Genomic DNA, 14,744 nt, shown 5'->3' on the forward strand with positions numbered 1-14,744 from the left:
GTCCCAGACAGCAGGGGAGCCACCAATTAGCTATGACAATTTCCCCGCTGTTCTTTTGAAGGGTGCTCATTCCCTAGAAGGGGAGGTTGAAACCTAACCTTTGCTAATGATCACCTGGATGGAACTGAGGTTATGTTAACTGTCTTTGGCATCCGGACTTGCCAGAAGCATTCTCCCCGACTCTCCCAGCAAATCCTGCTCCCAAAGCAGCTCTAGCTTGTACTGCTGGAAGAAGACCCTGGCTAGACCAGGAAATCAGGGCAGCTGCTTGCCCTCATCCAGAATGTTCTGAGAACACCCCCTACATCAGTTAGAAAATATGGCAAAAATATGGCTAACAGGTAGGGATCCGTGGTCTCTGCTGTCAGGAAAATGCTCCCTGGTCTTCAAAAATGTTCCCTTACTTTGCCTCCTTCTGCGTGGTATTCCTTCTCCTCAGCCCCAAGCAGTTTGGCCAGTCCAAAATCGGTGATTTTGACATGCTGTGGCGTCTTCACCAGGACGTTCCTGGCCGCCAGGTCGCGGTGCACCAAGCGGCGGTCTTCTAGGTAATTCATGCCCTGAAATACACAGGCACTGGGTGAGGGGGCAGAAAAGTCCTGCATGCCTTCAAAACTTCCCTGGCAAGGGTGGACACCGAGGTTCAGGCAGGTGGGTCAAGGGGTTACTCCTGGGAAGTTGGCTCTCGCGCACTGGAACACAGTGTCATGTACACTCACGCTCAGCTCGGAGCTTCTCCCTGGCAGGGATTATGTCTGGATTCATTCTTATACTTTACTTGACAAACACAGGAACTTGCACATAGCAAATGTTAGTAACTATTTAGTGAATGAATGAATAAGGTAAATCAATAGAGATATAACTAGCTGCTGATTCATTAACATTTCTCCATCCAATTACTGAAGTTAAAAAAAATAGATGTAACAAGTGGAAGAGGACAGGAAAGAGCAGATGCTTGGCTGTCGGGCTCTGGGACTTTCCAAACATGTGCCCTCCTGATTCTTACCTGCCCAGTGCTGGCTTTCTTTATCTGTGAAGTGGGGAGATGCACACTGTGGCAAAGCAATGCTTCTCAATGTTTCTAAACCATGAACTACAGTCCTTGCCCACAGCTTTAGCCCTTTGGCCCTGTCATGTGCACCTTCCTCTCCCCTTCTGGCCTACAGGGGCCAATCCTGGCCTCTACTTCCCCTTGCTCGAGACACGCGAGCTGAGCCAGGCCCCCTGGATCTTACCAAGTATCCACCTTTTGACATGAGCTTGGCAGCCAACACCTTCTTTGCTCAGAGCCCAGCTGGCAGGACAGGAGTCCCCGGGCAGGAGTCACATTCTGCAGGAATCTGTTGTGGTTCTGCCACATTCTTTCCCACTGACTCACAAGTGTCTCACAAATGCACCCATCCACTCTCTCAGCCAAGAGAGTGGGCCCCATCTCCAGTCTCCAGCGGACAGGAGGCACCACAGAAATGCTGACTGCACTTCCCCAGATGGAAATAAAGGGCTTAACCAGCTCTGCTTTCCTCGCTAGCATTTTTGGAGCGGGGATGGATCTCCATTTTAAGGCAATTGCAGGGATGACCTGGTGATAAGAATGGATGCCCCGTTTTTTTTTTTAAACCAAATTCTTTTCTTTCTGTATAGATAGCAAGTGAAAATTATGAGTTGACTTGGCACATCAGGGTGAAATTTACATCATATGAAAAAAACAGGATCTCATAAAGATGTCAGCAGGGGTTAATCTTTGGGGGTTATTTTTGAGGCCTTTAATGTTTGTCTCTTTTTGGGAAAAAAAAAGGATTGCTTCCCATGTCTCAAATACATATGGACGACTTCCTTCTCCCTTGTGTTATCTAGAAAGCTCCTGGATATTTAAGATGCTGTTTGATTTAAATGCTCCCCTTCCTAAGGTTTCTCACTTGTCAGGAAATAAGGTTAAGGAGGCTCATGTCTACATAAAGGGAAAAGAGTTCATCTCTTGAATGGCACTTCCTAATGGGGAATTATTATTTGGGGATGGTGGTGGGTGGGGAAGAGGTGGGAAGATGCAGAAGCTGAGAAAATGCTTCGCAACAGAGCACTTATTTACTACTCCCTGTCATCTTGTGATGTCCTTTCCAAGGCTTGCCTCTTCCGTTAGCTTCAATCTTCCTTTGAGTTAAGAGACACTGATTGTGTTCTGTGCTCTGGTACCCCAGAATCTTCCAAAATTGTAAGGCTATTTATTAAATCCAATGAACTTTTACCCATCTAAAAAGGGTTTGTTATGCTTGGTTTTTTGCTCAGGTAGACTTGTCACCTGCATTACAGGCTGTTCTATTTCCTGTTTCCCCACCTCTCCTATCTTCTCATGTTTTTTGTTTTTTTTTTTTTTAAATTTCTCTTTCACCCTTGCTTTTTCTCCTTCCTTCCACCCTTTACTCCTTTCATTCATTCCTTCATTACACATTTCCTGAACTCTTCTCTGCATCACTGCTGCACATACTTACAATAATGAATCACAGGTAAGTCCCTAAACCATAGAAACAGTCCTTCTATTCTCTTCTCCTCCATTTATTTAAAATTTGTGTCTTTAATAAGCTCATCAAACCCACCAGGGGGACTTAAGAGGGCATTCCAGCTTCCATAACTACCAACACTAACTTTCACTGGGTCTCTTTAAATGCCTAACCATGAACCCGGGGCACAGGAGATATTTTTACTAAAGTTTGCTGAATGAATGAGTGAATGAACAAATGAAAGAATGGATAATAACAGCAGCTGATGATTTCGAGCACTATGTACCAAGCATTGTACATCACAGTGGAAGCCTCTTTTGATGCTGGCAATCCAGGCGCCCACTCCACCTCCTCCTTGGGAGGTGACTCAGCGAGTCCAGAGGTGGGCAAAGGCTATGTCACAGACCAAATCCTCTGAGACCCTGAGACCACCACCTGGGCCATGTCTGTTACTCCCCCTGTGGGGCTCCAAGTGAACCTTGTCTGCTTGGGTTGAAAAAAAAAAAAACAAAAAACACTCGGCACCTTGGCCCTGTGCCACTAAATTCATTTCACTGTGTAAACCTAATAAATCTAACCGAGCTCCACCCCAATCCAGTTCCCCCACACCCCTTCTCCAGGCCAACTCTTTAAAGGACCAGAGCAACTTTAATAAATGATGACGTTTTCTCAGGTCAACATCAGTCTTCAAAGAAGGCTTAGGAAAGGGGAGGAAAGAGCAGTTTGCATATTTTCCGGCACACAGCTAATCAGCCAGAGGCTCTTAAATCAGAGATAATTTTGGGACTAAGAGATTAGACCTATCTGCATTTAAATAAAACTCTATTCATCGGTCTCTATCCCACACTATCTTGAGGCAATTTGAAATGGCAGTCTCCATACCCCAAAGAGTTATATTTTAACCAGTTACCAAAGATAAGAGCCATAATATTACTTGTGAACTCACAGAATCTAAACAAAGACACCACAGGAAATAATATAAGAACAAGCCTCAGTGGGGCCTCATTGGAAACTCATTTCCTGACTCTTCTCCAAGATCCTTATTTTAATTAGTTTAGTTTAATGTGGTTCTTTTTATTAATTACCACAGGACAACTAGGGTGGAGTTTGAGATACTGAGGTTAAAAGGGAATTTGAAGAGCCAACCTGGAACCTAAACATAAAGAAGAGCATGGACTTATGTTTCACATGGATATTAAAGATTTTTCTGGCAAAACAGCTATGGAAAAAGAAAAGACACGTGGGTGGTTGGATTTGACCTTCAAAGAGTCTGGAATAGGATTCAGTTTGGTTCTATTTTATAAATTACTGACTCAGTGAACACGAAAATGGCAGAAAGTCAAAAAAGGAGAGGCTGGTGGAGGGTTTTGGTAAAACAAAATCATGAGGTGGCACCTAGAGCTAAACACAACTTTTCTGGAACATTCTGGCTCCATCAGAGTGATCAACTTCCTTCCCCTCCTCATCTGGACATAACTCACAACTGATTCTACCCATCTGTATCCAATCTTCCTTAGCAGCTCTCAAATATACTGGTAGTTCTTATAAATGTGTGCTCAATTAAACCTAACACTTTTCAAATGATCTTGAATTATCCCATGGACTTGAAAAGTGGATCCTTTGAACTAATTTTTTTTTTTTTTACTTTTATCCTTATTAAGATTTGTCTCATTGGTTGAGTACACTTTGGTGCTTAAAGAGTTGGAGTCAGAGAATGATATGCCACACATCAGTTTCCTCCTGAGAGCCTCAGCTCTCCCAGGCGCCAGCTATTTGCATATCTCACCAGGGCTGGCCTCCAGGATCTAATCAGTCAGTATGGCAAAACTAAATTCTGTGAGACCTTAATCTGTGTTAGGTGACAAAAAGGCCCTGTTGGACAAAAGGTTTGGGAAACAGTAGATTAAGTAAAGTCAAAGCAGCTTTAGTTATTGCAGTCCTTGCCATCATGTGCATTGTGCTGCTCCAAGGAGGAAAGTGGGGTAGGGTAGGCAGCGTTTTCCAAAGGAAGTTGATCACAGGATCTTTTGCAATACATCTGGGGTTTATTGGCTGGTTTATATAGTCATTAAGAGGGGATGTACTTTCTTTAGCCACTAACTTACTCCCAGTGAGTGAAAGACTCCCATCATCTCATGTGTCAGGAATACATGAAAATCTGTTCACTCTTTTGAGTTGGGGAAGCAATGGTGTTTCCACAGGCAATGAGACCAACGTGGGGAGCAGAAACCATTTGCATCATATATGGCAAGGGGGCACATCTCTCTCTCCCTGCTCTAAAATCCCACCCGGATTTCCTCCCAGCCCAGTACAAATTTTTTTTATTTTTCCTTCTGCCTAGATGATATAATTTTATTTATCCTTTTAGCAGTTTAGTCAGGACAATAAACTTGCATGATAGAGGCCGGCCCTCACTTCTATATTTAGAAAACTTCCCAAGAGAGTCCATGCCTTTGTGAATCAACATAGGACGTTTATAAGTCAATAATTCTCACTTTAAAAATGCCAGGAGTTTAGTTTCTGGTCATCGAACTAAGTGTTCCTGGTTTGTTTCACTTCAAGCTTTCAAGAAGAAAATTGTTTAATGCTCAGATAAATAGTCACTAACCCAAGAGCAAATCACTTGCTTAATTGGGGAAATCATTATTTTCCTTTCCTTCCAGAGACAAACAGTTCATCAGTCACAGTTATTGGAATACATTGGAATAAGGTTTCTTTTGTGAATTAAAGGGCAAATCTATCACCCAGAGAGAGTTAGTTAACTGTTCATAGTGTGTAAAGACTTCAAATCAAAATAAAACCAAAGTACAACAGGTGCAACAGTGGCTTTAAATAACAGGTTGATTTTTGAGTAATATTTTATAGAAAACTAACTTGGAAAACTTTCAGGTCCTGGAACTTCCAGTTACCTGGAAATTTGGTAACTTGTCCCTGAATGGTGCCCTTGCAAAAATGAATTCTTCTCTGAAGTAGATGCAGTTATATAAAGTTTTTGTGTTTTTTTCATTGTGCTTGTATAAGGCTAATTCTAGAGGTTCAATGAGCTTCCATTTATGTAGACAGTTGAGGTCAGGCAGATTTGAAAGTAAGTTTGCAAAAGAGAGGAGGGGAAAAGCCATTTCCTAAAGGTAAGTCACAAATAATAGAAGACTTGGAACAGGAGAAGCCACTCTAAGAAATAAAAGTTGATGGGGGACTTAAGACAACGGCTGTTTCAGGTTAGATTTTAGTCATCACTCCAACTTACTTTAGCTAAAATATGGGAAAAGGAATGGAGGAAGGGAATGAACATTGAGTGAGCATCTGACGTGTGTTAGAACCTGTGGTAGGTGCTTCATAGAGGCCAACTTAGCTCACTGTCACTACCCAGAAAGACCAATGACAAAATCCCATCCCAAAGAGGCTGGGTGCAAAAAGATTAAGAAGCTTGCCCACAGTCACATAGCTCATAAATCCTAGAATCAAGAGTTGAATCCACAGTCCACTGGAATCATAGACCTGGTTCTGTACTGGGCAAAACTCCTCTGAGATGACATATCCCTCAAGGTGAAACTGTCACATAACATTTCATCGTGCTTGTACGGGCCTTTTCTCCATCTAAAAGAGTCACTTTTGGGAGCCAGGCATTCACATAAGATAATTGGAGAAGAGATGCTAAATATTTTGGTTGTCTCTGGTGAAATGGATATTATGAATCATGTAGGTGAAGCTGGCCATGGTGTGCAGAATTCTGGTATCCCAGACCAGGGGTGGGGGGTGCAGACAGCACCACCCTAATAGAGCTTACATTCTAGCCAGGGCAGGCGGGGGACAAACTCAAGCGAGCATGTAAAATAAATCAGATCTTCCCATGGAGCAATATCTGCTTAAAAATAAATAAATGAAACAAGAGGTGTGCTAGAGATTGCCAGGGGAGGGAGGGCAATGCTATGGATTTCCTGCCTTAGATAATCAGGGAAGAAAGCCGAGGAGGACTTTCTGGGTTCTGGAGTCAGGACATGAGTGGAACCTTTAGGAATAATTCTACATTTGGTAAAACCTAATCTGAGCTGACCACCTCCAAGCCAGTCATACCCAGAAATAGCAAGCATTTTCACGAAACCACACCCTCCAAGGTGCACAGAATCCTTTTCCAGTAGAGTCATGTAATAACTGGATGATAAAACTTCACTATTCTGGGGATCCAGAGTTGTGACAGTGAGAAAGATGGCAGGTGACCTTCTCTGGGGAGTTGAGAGAATGGGCACGCCACACCCTCTGTGGTGCTGCAAGCCTTCAGCTGCTGCTGTTGAGAAACGGACACCAGACAGGAGGGGAGGAAACAGGATGTGCTGTTGTCCAGTTGTCCTGGGCAGTGACCTTCTGCTTGGCCAACCTGGGCCCCAGAACCTCTGCAACAGGGTGGGGCCGGACTCGCCCCACATCTATGTTCTTAGCAAGAGCCTGTCTTGGGGCATCATGAGCCAAGAGTGGGTGCTGGCAGAACCATGCTCAAACATGTTTTTGTTTATCTTATAAGTCACCTTCTCAGTCTGCCCGAAGTTGGGTGAGGCAAGTTCAAAGCATCCTCAGGAGTAATTCAGCAGGACCAAACTGGTGCCATTGACCATGGTGGATGTGAGGAATGCAGAACTGGACAAATCCTGGTGGCTGATCCAGTCCCTGCCTCCATGGCCATTGGCACCTGCTGCCTCATTGTCTGCAGGGGTTGAAGGGCACTGATGTGCCCTCAGAGGGCTCGTCCGCAAATTCTTTTTCAACCAAGTGAAATGTACAGCCATTGTCAGAAAAAAATAAAATTTAGCAAGGTGGGTTACAAGTAACTGAAATCATGCTGGAATTGAGGTAGGAAAGGTTTGAAATGAAAGTAGAAGTCCTTTCAAGGCAGTGTGAGCAGTTAAATACCTGCTTGTGGCTCTGCACCTGTCCTCAGCACACAGGAGGGGCTACCTAGCCACTCCCTGCAACTCAGCCCCTCCCTGGCTTTGGATCAACCCTTTAGACAAGGGGACATTTAAAGAGCCCCATCTAAGTGGCACAAGCATCTGCTCACATGGGTCAGTCCTCCTCTAACCTGCAAACCCAGACCTTATACCTGTACCTGCCCTGCCCACCTGGCCAGGCCATCATTTGAGTCCCATTCAGGCCTCTTTACTTGTCCTGTCATCAAGCCCTTTACTGGGTGAAAACCACAACACCACATCTACTACAAATCACCATAGCATTCAAGAAAAAAGAACTCTGGAGAAATAAGAACACTAGCATTAAACCATACTGAGTACTCAATAAATAGAAAACTGTTCAAATGTACCTGAGTAATTAGATTTTCAACATGAAGTTGGACCAGTATCAATTCAGTGCAGAAGACAATCAACTCAATATATTCCAAAATGAGGAAAAGGGTATATATCTTGTATGCACACATTGACACATACATCCTCTTGGCAAACTCTTTGTCAACCCAGGATGGAGAACCTAATTGTGGATTTTCCACTGGTTTTCCTTTTTCCCTCTTCTCCCTGACAATGAGCATCATGACCCGAACTAGGGGAGAGGGAGCGGTGGGCTAAGGGAGCTGCACTTCCTGCCTAGCTGAAATATCTCCCCTTCTTTTCAAAGCCTTTTCGATTTACCTTTGCGATCTGCACACACCAGTTGAGTAGGTACTGGGAACCGATGTTGTCCTTGTGCTCGCGGATGTAGTCCAGGAGGCAGCCGAAGGGCATGAGCTGTGTGATGAGCTGGACCGTCGAGGTCAGGCAGATGCCCAGCAGGCGGCACACGTGGGGATTGTCCACACTGGCCATCACGTAGGCTTCCTGCACGGGGAAGAGGAGAGAACGGCATGAGAAGGGCTTCTCAGTGGTTGGCTAAAGGGAGAGGCAGGGAGACCTCTTTCCACGTAAAAAAGCACAAACAGGATTTTGAGTTTCAAAATAGATACATGTGAGGGGCAAGTTAGTCCATGAAACACACCTAGTGCAATGGATATTTATGAAGGGCTATGAAATGACAAGACGCTTTGAGGAAGTCAGCATGCTCCCTGGGGGCACCTAGGGGATTCCACCCTGCAGAGAGACCCAGGTTCATTTACTGTTGGCACACCACTGGATGGAAATGGGAATGGAGCCCCCCTGATGTTTCCAAGTTTGAGCACTGCTGATGTTGTTGTTGTGAAGACCTCAGCCTCAAAGTCAAAGATGCTGCAGTTTAAAATGGTGCCAGGGCATGCAGACAACCCATGGTTGGGCGACTGGATGCCCTGGATATCGACTTGCCCACTCAATCAGGAACCCTCACTATGGATACTCTGAGGCGTAACAGCGAGAGAGCTTCAGGGGTCACCCAAATCAGGAGGCAGCCAGCAAGGAAGACTTCATTTCTCATAGAGAAACTTGTCCTTGACTGCATCAAGGGCAATGGTTAGGGGCATCTGAGGTAGGCACCCAGTGCTGTGACCCTGTGAAGGGTAACTGGAGAAGTCATCTGGTACAGCTGGGTCCCCTTTCAGGGACTGGCTCTGAAATGAACTGACAGCACAGACTTTAAAATACTTTACATCTCCCATTCCTACAGGCTCCACTAGCTGCCCAGGATTCATTTCTAAAGAGAGGATGTCTGTGTTGCCCCCCTGCTTCGGTCTGATGATGGGAAAACCATGCAAATCTGCATAATGCAGCCCCCTCACTACTCCAGGCTGGCTGCCAAGGCAGGATCCTTTGTTTGACACAGATCCATGAATATAGACTTTATTTTAACCCTTCTGCTATTCTTGGACAGAGGAAGCTGAATTTATTTATAATCATTCACACAATGGGACCTTCTCTTCTATCTGACTGAGAATTAGAGAAGCCTCAACTTCCACCCATAAATTCTTCTTTCCCTTGAAAATACAAATGATGGTGACCTTTTATTCAGATGTGAAAGGACCACATGGACTGTGAGAGAGAGAGAAAGAGTTCAGAAGGCTCCTTTTTACATCTCAGCACCCCTGTATTTTGAGTGTGGACTGAGCAAGTTAATCTCTCCAGGCAGAAGCAGACAGAGGCTGGGTCAGCTAAAGGCATCAGAGAGGGGAGTGTTTGCTTGGGAATGCTCTGGAATAGCCCGGAACACTGAATGGAACACCAAATGAGCTGGGAAGGCTGGTCAGTGACCTGAGGTTGCTGAAGGGAGACAGTGGTGATGGCGGTAGGAGGTGAGCGTGGGGGCAGAGATAAAGCCAGCCAGAAAGCTTCAATTGGTCCGAGGTAACAGGCAGGTACACAGAGACCACGAGGGGTTGCCTCCATATATTAGAAGGTCTTTGTACCCACTATGCAGTTTTCTCATTTGCAAAACTGAGCACAATACTGAAATTGTTCTTAATTACTAGTAGGTTCTGTACATAAAATTATCTTTCCATAACTGTATAACACTGAAACAACTTACTGAATGGTTAAAAAAAAAAACCACCTGTATTTACATCAGGCCTTGAGCATTTTACCCCCAATTTCTGGCCCTGCCTTCCTCACCTTCATACACCATAGGTGTGAAGTGACATCTGTCATATTTCTTTGTGATGGTTAATTTCAGTGTCAGTTTGGCTAGGTTATGGTGTCCGGTTGTTTGCTCAAGCAAGCACTGGGTGATTGTTACTGTGAGGGTATTTTGAAGGGAGATTTATGTCATTAGTCAGTTGATTGCATCTACAGCTAATTGCATCTACAATCAACAAGGAGATGGCCTTCAGCAATGAGGGGAATCTCCTCATCCAATCAGTTGGAGGCCTTAAAGCAAGAACTGATGATTTCCACAGTCAGAAAGAAGAATTTCTATTTCTACTTCAGCCAGCCAGCTTCTGGGGAATTCGTCACCTTCACTGGAGTTTCCAACTTGTGGCCTGCCCTATAGAATTTGAACTTGACAACCCCCTTGGTTATTTGAGTTAATTCTTATAATAAATCCCTTAATGTTTGCATATATATCCGGTTGGTTCTTTTTCTCTGGAGAACCCTGACTAATACACCTTCCCTGTCTATCCACTAGGCCATGGGCCTCATTACTTCTGCAAGTTTCCATCATTTTCTTATTTCCAGATTAGCAACTTCCAGCCCAATGCACTTACAGGCACAATATTCAATTTCTTAATTACATTGCATTAACCACGTCACACTGTCATGCACAAAACTCAAAGGTCACCACAAAACCTCCTCACATCTAAGTGTGGCTTTCAATGTCTGCTCACTCCAGCAGGCTCATTTCTCGCCCCCAAACTCTACACATCAAACCGGATACAATACCAATGTTTGTAGGACTCCCGTGGAATCCATCATTACTGTGTAATCCATTATTATTCTATATTGTGGTTATTTGTGCAGATAGTTCCTTTTCCACTCACTTGTAAATTTGAGGTGAGAAATCATGCTCGTCAATTTGTGTATCCTATGAGAGCACTAACCGCTTAGTAATGAGCAGTAACAAAATTGAGCATGTGCCCTCCCAAGTGCTACTCAAGAGGCCCTCCAAGGGCTTTGCAAGTCTTGATGGTTAATCTCCATGATGATTAATCTCCAAGCACTGGAAGTAGGTAGAACCATCACCCCCATTTTAGATGAAGAAAGTGAGGGGTGAAAAGATAAGGCTGCATGTTAGAAGGTGGTGGTGGTATGCAAGGTGTGTCTGATGAAAGTTGAGATGACGAAGGCAGTGTCTTAGCTCAGTACTTGGAATAACTCAGAAACCAACTGCTCTCAATAATTATACCTCAATGTGTGTTCTTTGGGTGTGTGCATGCATATATATTTTTTAGATATGATCACATTGCTTTTCTTGTTCAAACCCTTCAGCTGGCCCTCTCTGCTGTTGGAAGCTCATAGGCGTTGCAGTCTGGCCCTTGTGCTCTCTGCTCTCAGTCTCACTCTGGCCCCCGCAGGCCCAGGGAGGTGAGCCCTTAGTCTGGAATGCCCTTCCACCTCCTCTGACCACGTGAGGGGCAAAGGAGCCTCCTCGGATTCCCCAACCTACCTTAAACCCTCAAGGCTTCAACATTTTTCCATTAGAGGAGCAGCATCAGCATTGCCTGGAAAATTGCTAGAACCACCCAAATCTTGGGCCTCACCTCAGGCCCTACTGACGGAGACACCTGGGGTATGGAGTGCGGCCCAGCAGTCTGTGTTTTAAGAAGCCCTCCAGGGGCTTCTGATACTTAACGAGGCTGAAGAACAACTCCTTTGGAACACTCATCATAGTTTGTACTTACAGTATTTGTGTGATTTTTTAAAAAAAATGCCTTTCCCCCACAAGCTCTTAAAGAAAAGACTACAGGCTCAGCTCCTAGAACACACCTAGCAAATAGTAGGGGCTCTCGGGACCGTCTACACTGGCAAGCATTTGCTTGTATATTGCTTTGAATCCACCCCCTCTAGCCCCATCTGTGTTTACCTCAGCGAGTGTGGGAAACTCTTTGAGACACGGGCCTGGAGCTTTCCTTCTCCTGTCATCCTGACAGTGACTAACACAGATCTAGGCACACAACTGCCTCAGTGATTTCAGGATTGAACTACACTGAAAGAACGCAAAGCCAGAGATTCGTGCAAATTCAAGACCCTGCCATTTCCATCCATGACAACAAAAACAAAAAAAACACCACAGCTTTAAAAATCTCTTGCAGAACTCTGATTTGGATGTTTCCTGAGTGTTTAGGCTCTCTTCTTTCAGGCAGCGTTTGTGCTTTATTTACTTTTCTATTATAAACATAGTACCAAAGCATTAAAGAGCAGAGTATATATTTAATACCTATGTACTCAGGAGACATTGAAAATATCCCTTCAGTTCAGAAAAGTGTTTATTTACAAGTCAGAATTGGAACAGGCCTGAAGTGCGTTTGGTCTGATGCCACCACATCAGAAGAGGAAAGTGAGGCCCAGGGAAGTGAACACCATACCTGAGGCCACATGACTTCCCAGCATGAGAACTGGGGCCACATCTTGGTCCCCTCACAACCCAGACCTGCACCCCCTTCACAGATCCCTCTGCTCACCCCAACCTGACACCCCTCCCCATTGGGCCCAAGGTATGGCCAGGAGATGTGTGACGTCCTCACGGGTGCTCTAGTTACAAGGAGAATAGCAAGCATTGGATTTCATCGTACCCACGTGTGTGTACATGGCACATATATAAATGTGCTTTGCCTTCTCTTTCCATTGCCTTCCCGAAACTTAAACTGGAAAGTCTATGCAAAAATTAATAGGCCACGGGATTGCCAGGAAAGCACAAATCACGCCTCTCCCCAGAGTCTGGGAAGCTGTACAATCATAACACCAAAGAAATCCTCTGGCTGTTCCCATTTTCTCAAGATCTGTTTGAGATTTGGGTACATATTGCATTCATTTCAGAGGGGAGAGAGAAATCTGCAAAGCTGAGTGGTTTGAGATGCTCATCTGTTGCAGAGCCAGCGAGGGGCTGACCTGGAACTCAGGGGATTTGGAGCGTGGGTGTCAGGCCACCCAGAGCCAGGAGCCCTGCCAGGCCCCCAACGCCCATTAAAATCTGACAGACCAGCAGAAATGGGGCCATCACTTCCTCCCTGCCCCCCCAGGGCACAATGGGAACGCTGTTTGGTCACGTTCCTGGTTCAGAGTACGCAGACATTGAAATGTGCTTTGTTTGTGGCTGTTTATCTTGGAAATCTTAAAGGTACACTGTGACCCACGCTAAGCATGCTTGGTTATCCGACAACAATCTTGTGAATTAGCCTGCCCCGACCAGGCCACCAGGGGACCAGGAGGCAGGGCTCAGCTCACAGACACGACGGCTATTGTCTGAGTCCAGGAAGGTTGTCCCTGAGCTTCTGGTGACCTTGAAAGTCTATTATTCTGTCCCAACCACTGGAAGGATTTTTTTGGTTCCTTCCTCCTTGCTCAGCTGCCTCATCTTTGAACTAGTTTACTTTCAGGATTGGGGAAAAAGGATTGCTCTCAATTTTTTAAACTCCGTTCTCTTTGTCGCCCTAAGAATGAAGACTAGGTGGCCCCTAAATTAATAAAGCTCCCAGTTAACTAAGTTATGAACAGCAACGTCCACCAGGAGCTACAGTTTAGTGCGCTGAACACAAGTGCCTGGCTTCGGTAGGGGGACAAGAGTGTTGGGTTGTTGGGAACAATTTACGAGTGTGTGTGAGTGTTTCAAAGAACGAGTTGGCCCCACTGGCTATCCTGTCTCAGGGTTAACTCACTATTTAGCTCCCTGTTGAAATTGGCCTTGGAATCACTGGGTTTTGCAGAAACCACCTCTTTCAGCGTTTTTCCCTGTCCCTCAGGGGGCTCTCCATCACCAGCGTGTCACCCTGTGCTGACGTGACTATTTGTTCATGCTGGGCAGACGGAACTAAGTTTAGGAAAAGCAAACGAGAACGCCTCCCTTATCGTCCACTGACAGGAATAGCCGTAACATTTGTTAGAGGAGAAGGCAAAAGAGGACTAGAAGAAAGAATCAAGGAATGAAAGGAGGTTAAAACAGTGGGGGTAGGAACGAAGACCAGGAGACAGCAGGAGCAAGAGAGAAAACAGGTGATATAAAAAAGTTACATTTCACATCTAAGTATCTACCACATCCCTACCCCCACAAAAGCAGATTTCCGCCAATTAAAAGGTCTTGGGGGCCCCTTTTCAGTAAAAACTACTTCCTTCCCAAAGCACAGCTATTGTCTTAAAATACTTCAAAATCCTCTTTAATAAATAATTAAATATTGTTTAAATTCACATTTCAACATTATTTTGTGAAAGTTATTTGAATGTCTTGAAAGGATAAAAAATGAAGTAAGGAAGCAAATTCTGCAAAGACCTCTTTTTTTTTTTGACTGCATAAGTGGGGTAGCAAGAGATTGTAAGTGAAAAGCTTTCACAAATGGCTCGTCCAACTTTTATTTCTTTGTGGTTATGTTAATGGGACTTGACGTTATGTTAACAGGACTTGACATTGATTTGTAAACCATTAAAATGGAAAGATAATTTTCCATGAGAAGTATATCATCAATGTGCAAGATTTTCTGTTGCATTGTACTAATATACCATCTTTAATTTAGAAATGCACCACTGGGATTTTTTCCCCCACTATAATATAAAGGAAGGAAAACTTATTAAATTATGAAGTGCAGAGTGTTTTGCCATTGGGAATTTCACAGTGTTTGAACACATTTTATAAAGGTCTATGTTTGGTTTATTAGATTTTCATTCTGTGGGTTAGATATAGGATGGGGAGCGAATATTA

The 14,744-nt window shown here is 44.5% G+C and overlaps 1 protein-coding gene across 4 annotated transcripts in view; it reads right to left on the bottom strand.

The window, feature by feature from the left end:
- The window catches only part of EGFR (epidermal growth factor receptor), a 234,815-nt gene that overhangs the window by 15,978 nt on the left and 204,093 nt on the right, over positions 1-14,744 (bottom strand). For all 4 annotated transcript variants that reach the window (XM_037837162.1, XM_037837161.1, XM_037837163.1 and 1 more), the window contains exons 20-21: positions 8,129-8,314; positions 405-560 (exon numbers count right to left, since the gene is read on the bottom strand). In XM_037837162.1, coding sequence (XP_037693090.1) covers positions 405-560; positions 8,129-8,314 — 342 coding nt within the window. The remainder of the gene's footprint in view (positions 1-404; positions 561-8,128; positions 8,315-14,744) is intronic.

Source organism: Choloepus didactylus, chromosome 5 (genome assembly GCF_015220235.1).
Source record: "Choloepus didactylus isolate mChoDid1 chromosome 5, mChoDid1.pri, whole genome shotgun sequence".
NCBI classification, from domain to species: Eukaryota; Metazoa; Chordata; class Mammalia; order Pilosa; family Megalonychidae; genus Choloepus; species Choloepus didactylus.